At 43.0% G+C, this 18,788-nt stretch overlaps 1 protein-coding gene across 3 annotated transcripts in view; it reads right to left on the reverse strand.

Annotated features, from left to right (window-relative positions):
• Positions 1 to 11,474, reverse strand: part of LOC116884728 (protocadherin gamma-C4) — a 184,095-nt gene extending 172,621 nt beyond the window's left edge. Inside the window, exons 1-2 of one of the 3 annotated variants that reach the window (XM_032885944.1) lie at positions 8,692 to 11,474; positions 7,171 to 7,375 (exon numbers count right to left, since the gene is read on the reverse strand). In XM_032885944.1, coding sequence (XP_032741835.1) covers positions 7,276 to 7,375; positions 8,692 to 11,099 — 2,508 coding nt within the window. In that variant the 5' untranslated portion in view covers positions 11,100 to 11,474 and the 3' untranslated portion in view covers positions 7,171 to 7,275. Of the gene's footprint in view, positions 1 to 1,975; positions 4,930 to 7,170; positions 7,376 to 8,678 lie in introns of those variants that run through there. The other 2 variants (XM_032885928.1, XM_032885927.1) reach the window with 2 other exon arrangements.
• Positions 11,475 to 18,788: the final 7,314 nt, after the last annotated feature.

Genomic DNA, 18,788 nt, shown 5'->3' on the forward strand with positions numbered 1-18,788 from the left:
GTGCAATGTGTGTGAGGATATCTTTTTAAAAATCACAGCTGACATTGGTAAAGATAAGCTTTTGCTTTACGTCCAGAATCCCTTCTTCTGTATATTTTCCCCTTGAAGCATAGAAATAAACATGAAGACAGATGTGGGGGTGCACACCTTTAATCCCAGTGCTCGGGAGGCAGAGGCAGGCAGATCTCTGTGAATTTGAGGCCAGCCTGGTCCACAAAGTGAGACCCTGTCTCAAAACAAATAGATACAAAAAAAAATCATTTCAGTCATGCGGTATTGCTCAGGGGTTACTGTATCCTTAAAAGGAACCATGTTTTCACCTTCCCTATGTTCATACCTTATTATCTACTAACAAGTCACGATACGGTGACACATTGTTCTAAAGTGGATTCTGACTGTATCTTGTAGAGGCTTTTGCCATATGAACAAACACACTGGAACACACGGTCCTAAATTTTCTATCAGATACTCTTAGATGTAATAAGAACCCCAAGCACCACAGGAGATGTGAAACTACCTAGTTCAAGTTTCAACTAGTATAGGATTATTTCCAAATAAAAACAAATGGGTGCATACTATTAGCATGCCCGTTGTTACTAGGTATATGGTCAACAAGTGTGTTGCTCCAACTCGGAGCAATGGAGAAGAAAAACCTAGTGTTTGTGAATGGAACCATTTTTGGCATCTGACGAATAGGAAACTCAGAGAAAACAGCAATTGTATGATATGGTCTCTGAATACGTTTTATCTTTCCTGAGCAAAGTATATAAAACTGTTTTTCAAGATAAAAAGTCAATACGATTTCCAGATGTGAGAAAAATGAAGGCTCGGTGAATAGAAACCTGTTACTGTTATTTTCCAAGCTGTTGTGGAGGGCACAGCGAGCCTCCGGGAAGCATGGAGCACTTCCGGAGACCATTGTTTGCAGTTAAGCAGAGGCAGCGTGGCGTACTGAAACTCTGTAAGAAACGCAGGTCCCAGGGTCGGAGGCACATCTCAGAGGCGAAGCATGTGCAAAATGAGATATTGGTTTCAATAAACAACACGCACACACAAAAATATATGTGCGTGAGATGTAGCTTGGTGTAAATGCCTGCCTACCTATGGTATACAAGGCTCTGAGTTTGATTCTGAACATTGAAAAAAAAACCCTATATTTTCTAAAACTTTTGTCTTTGAGACGGGTCTCACTGTGTGGCCTTGGCTGCCTGGAGCTTGCTATGTAGACCAGGCTGGTTTAAATCTCATGGAAATCTGCCTGCCTCTGCCTCCTAAGTACAATGGTTGAAGTGTGTGCCATTTTGCCCAGATAAAGTTTCCTCATTTAAACAGGTATTGGTATGCAAATTAAGGAAACAAGTAACTTCTCTGAAAATAAGGATGACTATTCAGATTAAGTGAGAAAAAAATCCAAAGTGTTTTATAATTCATATATAGATTCAAATATAAAGCAAGCCTTGCATTTTTGAGAAGACTCTTCAGTTATTACGAAATCCAGTGTAAATACTGCATATAGCACACACGCACATGCACACACAGTACATAATACACACATTGCAGGGTTGGGAACCATCACAAGGCATGCTGGGAAGGCACACCACCACTGATCACAAGTTCCAATCTTTCTATATTTAAAAAGAATCACTGATCCACATCCATGAAATGATTTGTTCCATGAACAGAAAAGTATAAGAAATTAACCACAGTTTCTAACAGTCTTCTTTTGACGATCTAAATATCACTGTCAACTACTAATCCCTTATTTTCATCCATTCCATGATGATTTTTAACTTCCCTTGTGGACCATGAGCATTTAAGACCACCTAGGAATAGTATACCGGGGTTCACTTAAACGTCCATACGTCCTTAGAGAAACACGGGAACAAAACACATGTATTTAAACACCTGGACAACTATATAAATAGGTAAATCTAGCAAAAATAATATGAGCTTAGTACAAAAAAATTCTTTTTACCTGCGGGGTTTCTTCTCTTTTATCATCAAGTAAAGACTGCGGTGCTGAAAGAAAATCATTTTTTTCACAGCTCTCCTGGCTGATGAGAGTATCTGCATAGTTTGGTTGAGGGAAGATAATGTGGCTTTTCCCCGAGTCTGCAGTGAGTGAGACTTCATGGGAATAGGTCTGCAGGAAGGCACGGACTCCATCCACTCCCACAAAGTGTGAGGCAGGCATGCCCCCTAAGCCATCTCCTGAAGCCTGAGGCATTCGAGACATATGCCAGCGCCTCAGCCTGAGTGCCAGCAGTGCAATGACAAAGGCCAAGAAGACACAGGAGACCACAGCCACTGCCACCACCAGGTAGAGAGTGAGTTCTGAATCATCAGAGTTGGCAGGGGTCCTGATGCTGACCAGGTCAGCCAGGACTTCAGGGATGTTGTCAGCTATTGCTATGGTGAGTGTGACAGTGGCGGAGAGAGGAGGTTGGCCGTGATCCTGCACAGCCACCACCAGGCTCTGTTTCAGAGCATCTCTGTCCGACAAGGCCCGAGCTGTGCGTACCTCGCCCGTGTGCAGCCCCACCGAGAAGAGCCCTGGCTCACTGGCCTTGAGCAGACGGTAGGACAGCCAGGCGTTCTGACCTGAGTCTTTGTCCACTGCCACCACTTTGGTCACCAGGTATCCAGGCTCTGCCGATCGAGGTGCTAGTTCCACACCAGTGGACCCGTCTGTGGGGAGGGCAGGATATAGGATCTCAGGCACGTTGTCATTCTGGTCCACTAAGAACAGGCTCAATGACACATTGCTACTCAGTGGAGGCTTCCCACTGTCCACTGCTATCACCCACAGCTGCAAGTCTTGGAACTGCTCATAGTCAAAGGAGCGGAGAGCATAGAGGACTCCAGTGTCAGAGTTGATGGAGATGTAGGAGGACAGGGGTGCTCCTTGAAAGGTATCTTCAGCTAAAGAGTAGGTTACATGGGCATTGTCATTACTGTCAGGGTCATAGGCCAACACCGAAAAGATAGAGGTGCCTCTGGGGTTGTTTTCAGGAATGTAGGCAGAGTAGGCCCCCCGGGAGAAGGAGGGTGGGTTGTCATTGATATCTGCCACCTGCAGTAAAAGGTGTGCATCTGTGGACAGAGATGGGCTCCCTTGGTCTTTGGCGCTTAGAGTGATGTTGTAGAAGGAGAACTGTTCCCTGTCAAGGGCTCTGGCTGTAACCAGTCGGTAGTAATTGTCCACCGACCTTTCTAACTTGAAAGGGAGCATCTCAGGAAGTGAACATGTGACAACAGCATTCTGCCCAGAGTCCCTGTCATGCACATTGAAGAGTGCAATTACGGTTCCCAGAGGAGCGTCTTCAGGCACAGAAGCAGTGGCAGATGTCATGTAAAATTCTGGGGCATTGTCATTGACATCTAGAACGGTGACAATAACTTTAGTCCTAGTCAGAAGACCTGGGCCGTCCTGAGCCTCAATATCGATTTCATGGAATTTAGCTTTCTCATAATCCAGACTTTTTGTGATTGTTATATCTCCAGATGTTGACTTTAGCTCAAATGCATCTGTAGTTTCTCCAGGAACACGCTCCTGAAAATAAGTCACTTGAGCATTGTATCCCTCATCAGCGTCAGTGGCTGTCACCGTGAGTATCCGGGTTCCTACGGGCATATTCTCAGGAACGCTCACACGATACTCGGGCTGGGTAAAAACAGGAGCGTTGTCGTTCACATCCAAGACCTTCACACGGATACGGCAGGTGCCAGATCGCACTGGCTTGCCCCCGTCAGAGGCGACTAGAACCAGATGATGAACAGCTTCTTCCTCTCGGTCCAAGGCACGCTCAAGCACCAGCTCTGGGTACTTGTTCCCATCAGCTCCAGTTCGCACATCCAGAGAGAAGTGGTCATTTGAGTTGAGTTTATACTTCTGGAGGGTGTTCTCTCCCACGTCCGCATCATGTGCACTCTTAAGAGGAATCCTGAATCCTGGTGTAGTTGTTTCACTGATTTTTAGTTCTGGCTCCTCTACTCCAAAGCGAGGAGCATTGTCATTAACATCTATTACCTCCACCTCTACAGAATAAATAGTCAATTTATCTTCCATTAATAGGTTAAAGTTCACCAAACAGGGTGTGCTCTGGGCGCACAGCTCCTCCCGGTCTATCCTGCCTGCGGTGACCAAGCTGCCGCTTCGTGGGTTCAGAGCAAAGAGCTGCGACTTACCTCTGGAGACGATACGGACCCCTCGTTCTTCCAGAGCCCGGGGCTCTAGTCCCAGGTCCTTGGCGATGCTGCCTACGAAGGAGCCTTTGTCGATCTCCTCTGGCACGGAGTAGCGGATCTGTCCAGCTCTGGCCTCCCACAGGGCGGCCCAAAGTGCGCACAGGAGGACCAGCATTCTGCTCTGGGGGAGTTTCTGCAGCGTCGCCATTGCCTTTCTGCAGCCGAGTTTCCTCTGAACCAGCTTCCAGCACAGGGGGGAGGGGAGTCCAGTCCGTATCCTCCAGGGTCTGAGACCACCAGCAGTCACCGAACCCAGGTCACCCAAGAGAGAGAACTCTCAGGCTTCTGTTGAATTTCTTTGCGTCTTCTCTGACCGGAAGCTGCGGACAAACTACCAGCCTTTTGTGTTGTGCCAATCCTCCAGTGGGATTGGTTGGCTGCCTTTACTCCTTAGGTGGTCAACAGCGACGCTCAGAGGCCTAGCCAGTTTCTGCACTTGCTCAAACCTTGTTTGCCTGTGGCTTTTAATGCTCTCAAGAATAACACTTAAACTAAGACACAATATTATTTACAGTAAGGTAGGACCCTTCTAAGAACTAATAAGAAAGTTGTAAACATTGTAACCTGATAGTGGTTGCTAGGAAAGTATTGTAGAATGTTTAAGGCTTAAACCAAGTGCTATTGGACATCTTCCACCTTTAAAACAACAAACAAAAAACAAACCATACAACACAAAACAGAAACATATGCTCAGATAAAAAGATCAAATTTAAAACATTGGCTACATTTTCTTATAAGGTAGGTTTTTTGAAATTTTGTGCTCAGTTGCAAAGCATTTAACTCCGGCACTTCATTTTTAAATTGTTGATTATCAGATACAACAGCATGTGCGCTTGACACAAGGTTTGATTGACTCTTACTTGGAAACAAGTTCTCAGAAGCTTTCAAGGCGAGAAAGTTGTGGCAAAGTAAAGAGGATATCATTAAGGAGTATGGATGCCAAGTCTGGTGAAAAACACTGCAGGACGGGGACCCAAAACAAGGACGGGGACCCAATTTATGTTTGGGAGTCAAAAAGATACCTTTCCTGAATGCCACTTCCTTTGAATCCCGAAAGGCAGGATGAGCCAGGAAGAGGCTGAAATAACATTGTAGAAACTCAGAAGCAGTGCTTGGAGTTGGGAGGAACGCTATGGAAACTGAAGGTAGCTATATTGATAAAAGCTTGGGCAGACAGGGTACTTTACACTAGGAGTCGGGCATTTAAAGTTGTTTGAGATGACTAAGCACTCTTTCCCTTCTATACTTAGTGTTTAGTAAGGTGGTACAAGATGATGCCAGGATGTCAAACTCCTGTTTGACATATATGCGTATATATTTATAAATAATGCATTTATTTAAAAATACTTTGAAATATTTCAAGCATACAGACCACTATAGGAAGTAATATAACCAAATTCAGTGTACACCAGTAGGCTTTATTTAATTTTAACATCTTACCATCCATATTTAAATAAGATCAATGCTTAGGCCTTTTGTTTTGAATAAGTTCAGAATGTTTGCAAAAACAGTACAAATAAACCCCATAAATAGCCATCGCTTGGTAGCTGAGGGGGCTCGGTTCTCTCTGAGGATGCTGGATTTCCTTGTGTAAAGTGATGGGAACATGCAAATGACCTGTGCACACTCTTCTGGATAGTTTGTCATCTTCCAATTATAATTCTGCCCAAGATAACGTATGCAGTTGATGTTCATGCTGTTTTTCAAATATTTTCAATTTGTGATGTAGCTGTAGGATCGTGCAATTGAACGCATACGCTTCACGTTTAAAGTTCACTGGACTCTGTGCTCTCCTTACCCCAAATGCGAGCATTTCAGTTGCGTGCTTTCCTTGATTCCATGTAAGCTGCACACATGATGCCCATTGACCAAAAAAGTACTCTCTATAACCAAAGTACAGAACCCACTCGGCGCTGGTGCGGTTTCATTATCTAGCCTATATCTCTTGGCAATAATTTTCCAGCTTGCCACAATGTCTTTTTTTATAGGGAAATAAAGTATTTTCCAAGTCCAGGATCCATCCCGGGATATATTGTACTTCACGAGGTGTCTGCAGTGTGTTGAACTGGAGCAGTTCATCAGCCTTCACATTTCATGGACTTGAAGATGCAGCCAGTGCTACTGTAAAGCCACTCTCCCTTGGGGTGTGATAGACCCTGTCTCTTGATTTAGGTTCAGCTTATGCAGGTCTGGTCAGAGCACAAAGAAACGACATCATCTTCTCAGTGCATCGCCTGGGGAGCCGCCTGGTGTCGTTGTCTCAGCACCATTCTTGTTAACATTGATTACTGGAAATGTTCTAGAAATTGTCTAATTATTTGTAGTTATCTGTTTCTTATTTGCTGATTAATAACAATCTAGTCCACTCCCCCCCGCCTTTTTTGCCTCTCCACCATCTTGCTTTGCGGTTTCTTATGGCGTCTTTGTAGTGAGTATTTTGAAAATAATGAATGAGACTTCCAACTTTTTTTTCCTCAAGATTGTTTTGTTTGTTCAGAGGGGTCCCTTGAGATGTCAAATGAATGTTACAATGGGCTTTTTCATTTCTGCCCCAAATCATATTACTAGAATTTTGATAGGGATTTCAGTAGATACATGGGTTGTTTTAATTAGTTCTGTACATTTATATTTCTTTTATTAATATTTTTAATATTTTATGGACTATTACGTGTGTGTGGGAATGCCCATGGCGGCCCGAGGAGGACATCAGATCCTCTGAAGCTGGAGCCACCAGCAGCTGAGAGAGCTCTGGAGCCTTCCTGTTGGATCTAGGCTTTCTTGGGGGATTATGTTAAAATCTGGGGTTATTTTCAATGCTGCGTTTTTTGATGGTGCGAGCTCATTGTTTTCTGCCTGCTCGACAATACTTTCATTTTATAATGGTAACCAATGAGTTCCTCAAACTTACAACTAGTGTTTGTCGCCTTAAATATGACTGTTGTAATAATGTTCTAATACAACGGTTTTCTTTTTTGCGTGTGTGCACATGAATCTTTAGTTTCAATATTTCAGTATAAATTTCAGAATCTATCCTATCAACAGAATACGGATTTTTAAAACCAACCAATTCATTAATTTGTGTTTAATTATAAGAACTAAGAAAATGCAGACCTGAATTAATTTATTAGTTGAGAGTATAATTTTGTATCAAAGAAGAAAATAAAAAAATCCAGAAGACATACAGCAAGAATAAAATTCTGTTGAAAGTCACCAGAGAAGAGAAAGATTACTTAAAAAGTATGACAGCCCCCTGACAGAAAATCTCTCACTTGTGATAACCATAAATTTTAGAAAGAAATTATATTTTGAACTCTAGGCTTATGCAATTATTTTAAGTAGAAGATTGTTTTTAAAAAGTTCTCACCTACTCTGCTTCCCTATCTTTTTTCTCTCCTGAGTGCTGCCCCCACCCACCAAAGGGTCTCATGTAGCCCATAATAGCTTAAAATTGGATATGTAGCTAAGGATGACCCCAAACTCCTTATCCTCTCACCTCACCCAGCTTCTTAAATACTGGCATTATAGGCATATGTCACCCTGACTAACTTCTATTGGTTCTGGAGTTATTTATTTAATGGCCCTTCAAAGGTGGTGAGGCAGTGTTGATCTGGATAACACAGTTCACAGTGAACAGGGTTACTGCTCACTGCATCTGCCCACTACCCTCCATTTCATGAGTCACTTAAGGAGATAGATTTTCAAGCACACACAGAATACCTCTTAATGAGTGATTATAGAACTAAGTTTAGCAATAACATCACAACTTTTATAGATTATTATCATTTTATATTCACACAAGTAAAATTGTGACTTTTGATGGGTTTTACCACTACTGCTTCTGAATAAGTGGATAGTTAACTCAGAATAATGAAATGATTTAGCCAGACAGAAGTGAGAAATAGGAGACAAATTTGTTTCTAATGCAGTTCTCTTTCCCAAAGGAAACAGGCCTTCACACAACACTCCTCATCCTCACCACTCAGAGTATGGCTAAAGGCTCCTTCCCAAAGTAGGAGTTTCTACTCTCCACCCTTTTTTGAGTCTAGGATTTTGGGCATGTTCTGCAGCCCCAGAATGCTAAAAGAAATCTAAAAGGATAGGCCATCTGTGTTGTGCCTACATGCCTGAAATTCCAGCACTCCAGTAGTCTGAGGCATAAGGATTACAAATTTAAAATCCTGCTGGGATACAAAGTAAGTTCAAAGCCAGCCCAGGCATCTTATCAAGACCTTATCTGAAAATAGTAAAACTCACTTAGCATGCATATAAGCCCTTAGGTTTAATCTCCAGTGGCATGAAACAATAAAAAACACTCATAACCACTACTGGGGTATAATGGAATATACTATTTACAGAAAACAGCGAAAGAAAGTATGTGCAGCCATGAATTGTTTTCACTGATATATCTTATAAGGTCATTACAAATTTACCTGAGAAAATATTTCCTCTTTATCTTCAAGCAGACACTGTGGTGCTGACAGAAATTCCTTTTTCTCACAGCTCTCTTGGCTGATGAGTGTGTCTGCGTAGTTGGGTTGCGGGAAGATCAAGTGGCTCTTACGAGAGTCAGCAGTGAGTGAGATCTCATGGGAATAGGTCTGTAGAAATGCATGTACCCCATCAACACCTACAAAGTTGGAGGCGGGCAGGTCAGTCAGTCCATTTGCTGCAGTCTGGAGCAAGCGTGAGGAGTGCCAATGTCGCAGCTTGAGCACCAAGAGCACTATTACAAAGGCTAGGAAGATGCAGGAGACTACAGCCACTGCCACCACCAGGTAGAGTGTGAGATCTGAATCCTGGGGATCAGCAGGGGTCCCGATGCTGCCCAGGTCAGCCAGGAGGTCAGGGATGCTGTCAGCCACTGCTATAGTAAATGTGACTGTGGTGGACAGAGGAGGCTGGCCGTGGTCCTGCACAGCCACCACCAGGCTCTGTTTGAGAGCATCTCTGTCCAGCAGGGCCCGAGCTGTGCGTACCTCACCTGTGTGCAGCCCCACCGAGAAGAGCCCTGGCTCGCTGGCTTTGAGCAGACGGTAGGACAGCCAGGAGTTCTGTCCTGAGTCTTTGTCAACTGCTACTACCTTGGTCACCAGGTAACCGGGCTCGGCAGATCGAGGTGCTAGCTCCACACCAGTGGAGCCATCAGTGGGGAGGACAGGGTACAGGATCTCTGGGGTGTTGTCATTCTGATCTATCATGAATAGACTCAGAGATACATTGCTGCTGAGTTGTGGGTTCCCACTATCACGGGCCATCACTCTTAGCTGCAAATCTCGAAACTGCTCATAGTCAAAGGATTGCAGCGCATAGACAACTCCAGTGTCAGAGTTGATGGAGAAATAAGAAGACAAAGGTACTCCCTGAATAGTGTCTTCCACCAGGGCGTAAGTCACTAGAGCATTCTCATTGTAGTCAGCATCCTGGGCCTTTACTGAGAAGATGGAAGCCCCTCTGGGGTTGTTTTCAGGGATGTAGACAGAGTAGGAGTCCTGTTCGAAAACTGGAGGGTTGTCATTGATATCTGTCACTAGCAGTGAGATGTGAGCCTGGGTAGATAGGGGTGGAGTTCCCTGATCTGTTGCTGTTATTGTGATGTTGTACCTAGAGCTATGTTCTCTGTCCAGTGTTCTTTCTGTTACTAAGCGGTAATAATTGTCCACTAACTTTTCCAGTTTAAAGGGTAGGTTGCCAGGAATGGAACAAGTGGTGTGACCGTTGTCATCAGTGTCTTGATCATGCACACTGATGAGAGCAACTATGGTCCCAGGAGGAAAGTTTTCTGGTATTGTGGTAGTGACAGACGTGATTCCAACTTCTGGGGCATTATCATTAACATCCAAAACAGTGACCAGCACCTTCGCTCTGGCCATGAGTCCAGCACCATCCTGAGCTTGAATTTCCATTGGATAAACTTTGTATTCTTCAAAGTCTAGTGGTTCTTTATTCGATAGTTCTCCTGTGTAAGAATCCAACTGAAATTTCCGGACCACACTGTGGTCTACATTGTGAAAGGAGTAGGTTACTCTGCCATTAGCTCCCTCATCCGGGTCAGAGGCATTCACCTTGAGAAGCCGAGTGCCTAATGGAACGTTCTCAGGGACTCTCACGTGATACTCTGCCTGAGTAAATGCTGGTGGGTTGTCGTTCACATCTACCACCTGAACATGAATTTGCAAAGTCCCTGAATGTATTGGGTTGCCCCCATCAGAGGCAGTGAGGATCAGGTAATGAACAGCATCTTTTTCTCTGTCTAGAGGTCTCTGCAGTACCATCTCCGGCTGTTGTGGTCCATCAGGTCCCTGTTGCACATCCAGGAAGAAGTGAGGGTTGGCGCTTAGCTGGTAGCTCTGAAGTGAATTTATACCCACATCCAGGTCTTGCCCGAGAGGCAAAGGGATCCTGGTACCTGGGGTCGTTATTTCACTCATTTTTAATTCTAGCTCTTCTAACTGGAATTGGGGAGTGTTGTCATTGATATCAATTATCTCTACTTCGATAGGGACAAGCTTTATTTCATCCTCCATAAGGATGTTAAAGCTCACGACACACGGCACGCTCTGAGCGCACAGCTCTTCCCGGTCTATCCTGCCCGCGGTGACCAAGCTGCCGCTTCGCGGGTTCAGGGAGAAAAGCTGCGACCTACCTCTGGAGACGATGCGGATCCTGCGCTCCGCCAGCTCCCGGGTTTCCAGTCCCAGGTCCTTGGCGATGCTGCCCACGAAGGAGCCTTTGTCGGTTTCTTCTGGCACGGAGTATCGGATGTTTCCAGCCCCAGCTTCCAACAGTAGCTCCAGAGAAAGGCACAGCAGCATCAGCAGGCTCCAGCCGGTTAGCTTCTCTGGAATCGCCATTGGTCTCTGGCTTCCTGCTTTTTTCTCAATCTGTTATCAAAGGTATTGTTTCCCTGCTTTTCCAGGGTCTTCTTTACCTTACTATTTTAGATAACTACAGCAGAGAGCTGTGCAGGAATAGGCTGGGTAGTCTCAGGCAGACATTTTCAATTTGAGATGACGGAGTCTCAGAGTCACACGGTTTCCCTTTTTTTTTCTTTTCAAATTGGGCGTGTCGAGTGGTGCATGTATACCCCAGGTTGGTGAACAGCGACGCCCAGAGTCCTAACAAGTTACTGCACTCCTTGAAAATGTAATCAGTTATCTTAAGTCCTGGTTTATTGTCAGGTAAATAGTTATTTTTTTAAACAATAGTATGTATGTATGTATGTATGTATGTATGTATGTATATCTGTATGCATGTACATATGGACATATGTATGTATTATATGTAAAGAAGAAACGATGTTTACTTCTTTATAGATACATTGTTGTACCGCACTGTGCCGGAGAACCTTGTAGTCCAAATTATCTGCTTTCCCTGCTTGCTATTCAAGAAATAATAGCAAGAATTCTTTAACTACACAGAGAAGAAAATCAGCCTCTCATTTTTGTTGTATAGCTTGATCATCTGATAATTTCTCAGGCCACAAATAGCAGTTTTGAGGATGAAAAAATATTATTAGGGGTGTGGTGTGTGTGTGTGTGTGTGTGTGTGTGTGTGTGTGTGTGTGTGTGATCAACTTCCAGATACCAGGATAGTATCCATTCCATTTTCCTTCCATTGCACTTTGAATATTTTTAGAACCATTGTATTTTGAAGACAATGTTAAACCATATCTGTATTTCCCTTCTTTTCTGAAGGCGCTATGTTAAGAAAGATTTAAAATTCCCCCAAAGGTAATATATTTCGAATAGAATAAAATTGGGGTCTTGCAATTTCATTAAAAAGATCCTGTGAATACACAATGTAGGCTTCAAACTTAAGACAGAGAAGTTGTGGTATTATTCTTCAAGGACGAAGCCAGCCACACCTTTATTTTCAGGGAGCTACAGGGATGATGGATGTTCTACAATCATGCATCATAGTCTCCAGGAGAAGATGGCTTTCTGAAGCAGCAGTTTCTTTTGACTAGGATGATGAGGATCCTTCTAGTCACTGTTAGGGAGATGGAGGGGCACAGCTACAATGGTGCGCACCCTGGCTGGTTTCAGGCTTGATGGTGGAGCAGGTCCTTTCAGTATGAGGAGAGTAACGGAATGCTAGGGGTATGATGAAGGTCAAAGTAGGCAAAGAAGATATATTTGCAGAAAATGGAGTGTAGCTCCTGAGAAGTGCCTTCTAAGAACAGCAAGGCATCCTGCTTTACTACAGGATCCTGGCCGAAGGGAGATTTTGGGCAATTCAGAGCTCAGTGTGGAGCTGGGATATTTAGAATGGTGAAGAAGGCTGAAGACTTAGTCAACAAATAATCGAGATGAATGAATTGAATCAGAGTTTTTTTGTTCATTGAGACAGGGTTTCTCTGTGTAGCCCTGACCATCCTAGAACTCACTTTGTAGACCAGGCTGGCCTCGAGCTTAGAGATCCACCTGCCTCTGCTTCCCAAGTGCTGGAATCAAAGGTGTGCACCATCATACCCAGCTGAATGAATTGAATCTTACGGTTTGAAGGAAAGCAGGAATAATTTGAGAATCTGGAGGAGTACCATCCCAAGCTCATGCCAGTTTTTGAAGATGTGGTTTGTTCCAGAAAAGAACGTCCAGCTAATAGTGTTCTTTCTGCTAAAAACACTGTGGGGTAGGTCACTCTGGGAACTGACCTGCTTTATCCTGAGTGTTGTCTCAGCTTGCAGATCAGCTGCAGGAACAGCAAACTTTTGCCAACTTTCACATATTCTGAACCACTAAGTGATTATAACATGCAGTGAAAGATATGTTTGTCCACTGAGGGAAATGTTGGCAGATATGGAAAGTTGCTGATTACTTTGTTCAAAAAACCCAAAATGGGAGAATGGTGGTTGATAACAAAGCAACTTAAACACAGCAATCTTAAAGTGAAATAAAAGAGGTGAAAGAACAAGAAGAAAAGGATTTTGAATAGATTCCAAAACAATTAGAAGAGAGGTGTGAAGGTCCAAGGAAGGTCAACTTAAAAAGCTGTTATCACTATGCACTTGGAATCTTTAGTTTGACCACAGCTGCAGCTGAGAGGATACCGGGAGCCACTACTTCTCACAGTCACGGGTGCAGCCCAAAGGAAAGGGTATTCCTGGGATGTCAACGCTTCTGTTCTAGTTATGATAAATACAACATAAATCATTTACATATGAAAAAACTAGTATACACTTTATAAATTACACATTTCCATCTATGCATGCATTCCCTGACATTTTGTCATATGCTGAGGGTCCTGACTCACTCTAACACAGTGATCCGACATTCCATGATGCTCTGCTGAATTCTGAGATACTTGCACTAAGGTAAGAAGTGCACTCCAAGGTCAGAACACTTACAATAGCTTTGTGTGCTTTGCTGTAATTTACTATATTCAAAAAGTAAATTAGCAGTGCCTAATGTTCACTTACACATTTTCTGTACACTGTACAGAAATTATGACTTTGAGATTACAATAATGACAGTTTTGTGAAACATTAGTCTAAATTATTTGGATATATAAATATACCAGAGATCTTTTCATCAGAGAGAAATATTTTCTTGTAAATATATGCTAAATTTATGGTTCTTTATGTATTTTACTTCACAAAGGCTGAGCCTGGGTGGGAGATGTAGCTCAGCGATCTACACATCACAGCTGAACGTGAACAAGGCCCTGTGCAATCCACAGCACAGCAGAAATCCAAAGATGGTGTGCACGTCTGTAATCCTGTAATCCTAGCAGAAGTTAGAGTCAGGAGGACAGGAAGGCCGAAGTCATTCTTGGCTTACACAATGGGTTTGTCAGGCTACATAAGACTGTTTCAGATTAAAAGAAAAGAAGGAGAAAGAAAATGAAAAAAAGGAAAAAGTTGAACTCTTACATTAATAAATGACTAAATGGAATATGAATTTTCTTGTGTAATCATAACTTAAAACAAATTTACCTCTTGGTTTTCTTTCATAAAGAAAAGATAATTGCCTTCGTTTAAATTATAAGTCCCGGGGTTGGGGATTTAGCTCAGTGGTAAAGCGCTTGCCTTAGGCAAGTGCAAGGCCCTGGGTTCGGTCCCCAGCTCTGAAAAAAAAATTATAAGTCCCATAGCTTTTGCTGATCTTCCATTGTTATATTTAAAACTAAATCTTTTCAAGTGTTTTAATTTATTCCTTGATGAAGGTTTAAAAACTACTGTGTCTCGAATTACAGTAACTTTTATCTGACAAGAAAATATGGGATTTGGATTTCAGAAACAATTGAGACAGGATACTGGCAGCCAACTAGATACAATAGCCATGAAAGTTTCAGGAAATGAGCAAAGGAAGGAGAGAATAGTTCTCGGAAGGAGAATTTCTGCTCTTATATAACTAAATTCAGTTTCTCAGCATCTCAAAGACAAGTATATGGACCTCAAGGGTAGTAACTTAACAATGCAATAAACATCCTTCATTGTAAGGAAGAAGCTCTTTAATAAAAAAAAAGTTTTCAGAATATGTTAGTGCATATTAATGCGTGCAAAGTTCTTCCAAAAGGAACTGTGAACTAAAGAGCACATTTAAAAGCAATCAGTAATCTGGTAGAGCTTCCCACCCCACCAACAAAAGACAAGCAGGGACAACTTATAAACGTTGTATTAAGTGAAAATAATCAAACTCACATGTATGTATTTGACTCCAACACCACATCTAAGGCTTCATTGTTGGCACTGCAGGCAATGTCCAACTGAAAGATGTTTCTAGAATTAATCTGAAAGGTGAAGCCATGCATTGATTCTACTAAAAGGTGAGTCTTAACTTGGGAGCAACTCCAAAACCATGCTTCAGAGACAGGCTGACAGATGTTCCTAGTGTTGGAGATAGAGTAATAGACCCAAGATGGTTGCCAGAATACTTTTGAAGAGGAAGAGTACAGAAACTAAGGCAAGGCTTTCAAACTAAACCTCCATCTACCTGGCAGTGTTATATGCTCGGTACACTGAAGTCTAGCAGCAACTCCTGACTGTCTACCACATAGGTCCTGGTAGGTTCTGACTGAGACAGGGAGCAGTGTCGCACATACTTAGCTGTATGAGTCCCTAGGTTGAAGAACCACATTAGCTGGTCTGGAATATATGATAGGACAGTTAGCTCTCGTGCTTCAAGTTGGCGTACACTTCGGTCACCAGGTAGACAGGCTCCACAGTGTGCACTGCAGGGCCTTACCTAGTTGAAGGTGTCGGCAAAGCATACTCTCTGTATTTTGTGTCAGCCACCCACCATCATAGAGAGGCTCTGGATGGCATTGAGCCAGCCAGACCCTGATTCTCATGCTGAGAATCAGTTTAAAGCTTTCTCCAGGAAGACGACTGCAATCTGGCCTTGTAGACATAGGACAGTAGCACTCTGTTGATGCAAAGTCACTTGGTTAAGAAGAAAAGGGAATTATGAGAGATCCCAAGCACTGGTCAGAAATACTGAAGTATTCAATGGAGGCTTGGGTGAGTTATTCCTAATCCCTTGAGACAAGACACAATGGTACTGTACACATCTGTAATCCAGCATTCAGGAAGCAGATGAATTATAAATTTGAGGCCAGCCTATGCTACACAGAAATTCCTGTCTCAAGGAAAAGTAAAGGCTCAGGACGTGGCTCATCACAGAACACCTGTCTAGCAGAAAAAAGGCCTTGAGATTAAACCTCAGCACCACAGAAATGGAAAAAAGGAAAACAATGGCCTGACTGAAAAGAAGCACTTTGATTGCTTTTGTTGTTGTTGTTTTGTTTTGTTAGCATTTCACTTTGTAGTTGAGGCTGGCCTTAAACTCTGGATCTTCTTGCTCAGGCTCCTGGATGCTGAGGTTACAAGGCATGCGCCATCACGCTCTGCACACAGACTATTTTCACTGATGAAAATGCTTGGTCTGCAGAAAAGAGATGGCTCATCCCTGTGAAGGCACTGATGGCAAGACTGTACTTTAGAGTCTGCTCCCATTCAGGATTCCATCTCTCAGTAGGTGACAATTATATAGTAATTTTTGGAGGTGAACTGTCCGTGGGATCACTCCTCCTGCAACAATTTTCACCTGTCCATTTAAGCAAAGTTCTCAGTTGGTCTGTTTGTGTAATAGCAGTTCTTACCTGTGGACACCCAGTTGACAGTGACCTGTGCTGCACTGTAGTTCTTGACCTCCATTTCAACTGGGACTTTGAAAACCGGTCCTTAGACTGCCGCCTCCAATCTTTATCCTCGAGGTTCTTTTTTTTTTTTTTTTTAATCAAAATCAAGCATTGCTGCAATCTGGGAACGGTAGATCCTATTCTGCATGAGTTGTGAGATTGCATAGATTTTACAGGACTCTGCCTTAGGATGTCAATGAGGATCACCTGGAACGTGGTCAGGTGGAGGATCAGTTCTTCTGCAGGATGGGTCAGCTGCACAGACGTGGCTCAAAATCCAAGGCTCTAAGGCTTTTTTTTTTTTTTTTTTTTTTTTGTCCAGAGCTGTTGTGCTCCCATGTCCATCACTGTGGAGTGGCAGTCGTGCTCCTCTGGTCTAGGGTTTCCTCAGTAGCAGTTTCCAATATTTACTGCTGTAATGCACTTCCATTCACTTCTGGAGTCCTAGGAGATGGTTTCTGAAAATTGTAGAGTTTTTCTCAGCATCCGAATTTTTAAATGCTGATATTAAGATGCCCTCCGGAATTTCCAAAACAGTCTGTGGCACAAGCCGCTGTCATTTAAATCCAGGCCGATTCTATCTATATGGTTTTCGGTAGAGTTAATTTTCAAATTCTAGTGGCTTACATAATTTCTTTGGTGGAACTGCTGTATTGATCCAGTCATTCTCAAGTTGGTCTCTGCAGTCGTGGCTAGGTGGAGCAGTTCTCAGCACTCACTCTCAGATTCCCCTCATTTAACAACTCAGCCTTCTCTTCAAATCGCGCTGAGCAGTAGGTACGCAGTTGTAGGAGCAGAACAAAGACTGCAGAAGGGAGGCGGCGCTTCCTGTGCTCAGTGCGCCTGCCCCGTGGGTGACTTCCTATCCACGCAGCCGTGGAGACGCGAATTTACTTCCTGCGGCTACTCCCAGCTTTCCTCGCTCAGAGTCTTTAAACATGATGGAGATGATGGCCAGCAAAGCAGGAGAAAAGGCGCTAAGAGATTCAAACTGAGCGCAGGACCGAGCATTTTAGGGATGTGTTTACGAAAGCCCGCGGGGATCACTGGGTCAGAATGGCCACGGACTGAACGACAGCGGCACCCAGAGGTCCAGCGTGGAATCTATCGCCAAGTTGCTTCTGAAATTCTGCCAGAAAAAAAATCTCAACTACTTTAAGGTAAAGAGTATACATTGTATTTTTTTTTTTTTTGCAAAATATCAGTAAAACTATCTTTTCACTAAATTTAAGCGAAGTAATCTAATCTATTACTGTTCGACTTAAGAAACTTGATACACTTTTTTTTTTTCCAGGTGCCGAGTATCAAAACCAGGACTTTGCGCTTTCCTAGACAAGCAACATGCATGCAGCTGTATCATACCCTGCCTTTGGCACTCATTTTCAAGATGATATACTAATGAAATATTTTCTCTTTGGAAAAAATGTGGGGGTGTACTTGCCACTCTTGGTGGGACACATCTGTAATCCCAGAAGGCAGGAGATCCAGCACAAGTTCGAAATTAGCCAGGTCTACACAGAGTTCCAAGCCAGCCAGAGTGACATAAAGCATTAACAAAGAGTTCTCTTTACTAGAGAAATTATCCGTTGTAAAAAAGATATATATATATATCCTAAAAGCAATAATTCCTAGAGTTGAGATGGCTCAGGGGGTTAAACAGCTTGCAGGGGGAAGCATGAGGACCTTCGTCTAACTACCTAGCAGCCATGTAAAAAGCTGGTGGCCACAATGGCTTCTGTGGTCCCAGAATTGTTGGGGTAGAGACAGAAGATCGCTGGGGTTTGCAGCCTGTCAGTCTAGCTCCAGGTTCAGTGACAGATACAGACTCAGGCGTAACACGGAGAGTGAAAGGAAAGGGTACGCTACAACTTTCTCTGGCTTCCACAAGTATGTGCGTGGGCAGGTGAGGGTCTTCATGCACTGGCATACATACACAAAGTAATACATTCTTATTGTAGATTCAAACATAATCTCACCATGAAACACTGAAAAACACTTATCAAAATTAAAAATCCTATAATTGCAGTAATTTAAAATTTTACCTTTGATGTCTATCCTAACTCATCCAATATGCACACTTTTAAAAATTCCCCAAATAATCTCCTCTTTTACGGATATTATTAGCTACTCATATCCATTTACTAAAATACATAATTTAGGTGGTCACCATCTATATACCCTGTTGTGGGGTATCCACCAGAGAAGATTGCCTGGACATGGATTTGAGACAATAGAAATTCTTATTAGCCAGCTACCGAGAGGCTAAGTTCAGACTTTATTTTAGAGAACTTGACCTAAATGTTAACCAGCCAATTATGTTAAAGGCCAAAGTAGCTGTCCAATTAGAAGCTTGCTCACTTATTCCCTGGCTGCTGCTTACTATATAAAGCCTTGACCGG

Source organism: Rattus rattus, chromosome 15 (genome assembly GCF_011064425.1).
Source record: "Rattus rattus isolate New Zealand chromosome 15, Rrattus_CSIRO_v1, whole genome shotgun sequence".
Lineage (NCBI taxonomy): Eukaryota > Metazoa > Chordata > Mammalia > Rodentia > Muridae > Rattus > Rattus rattus.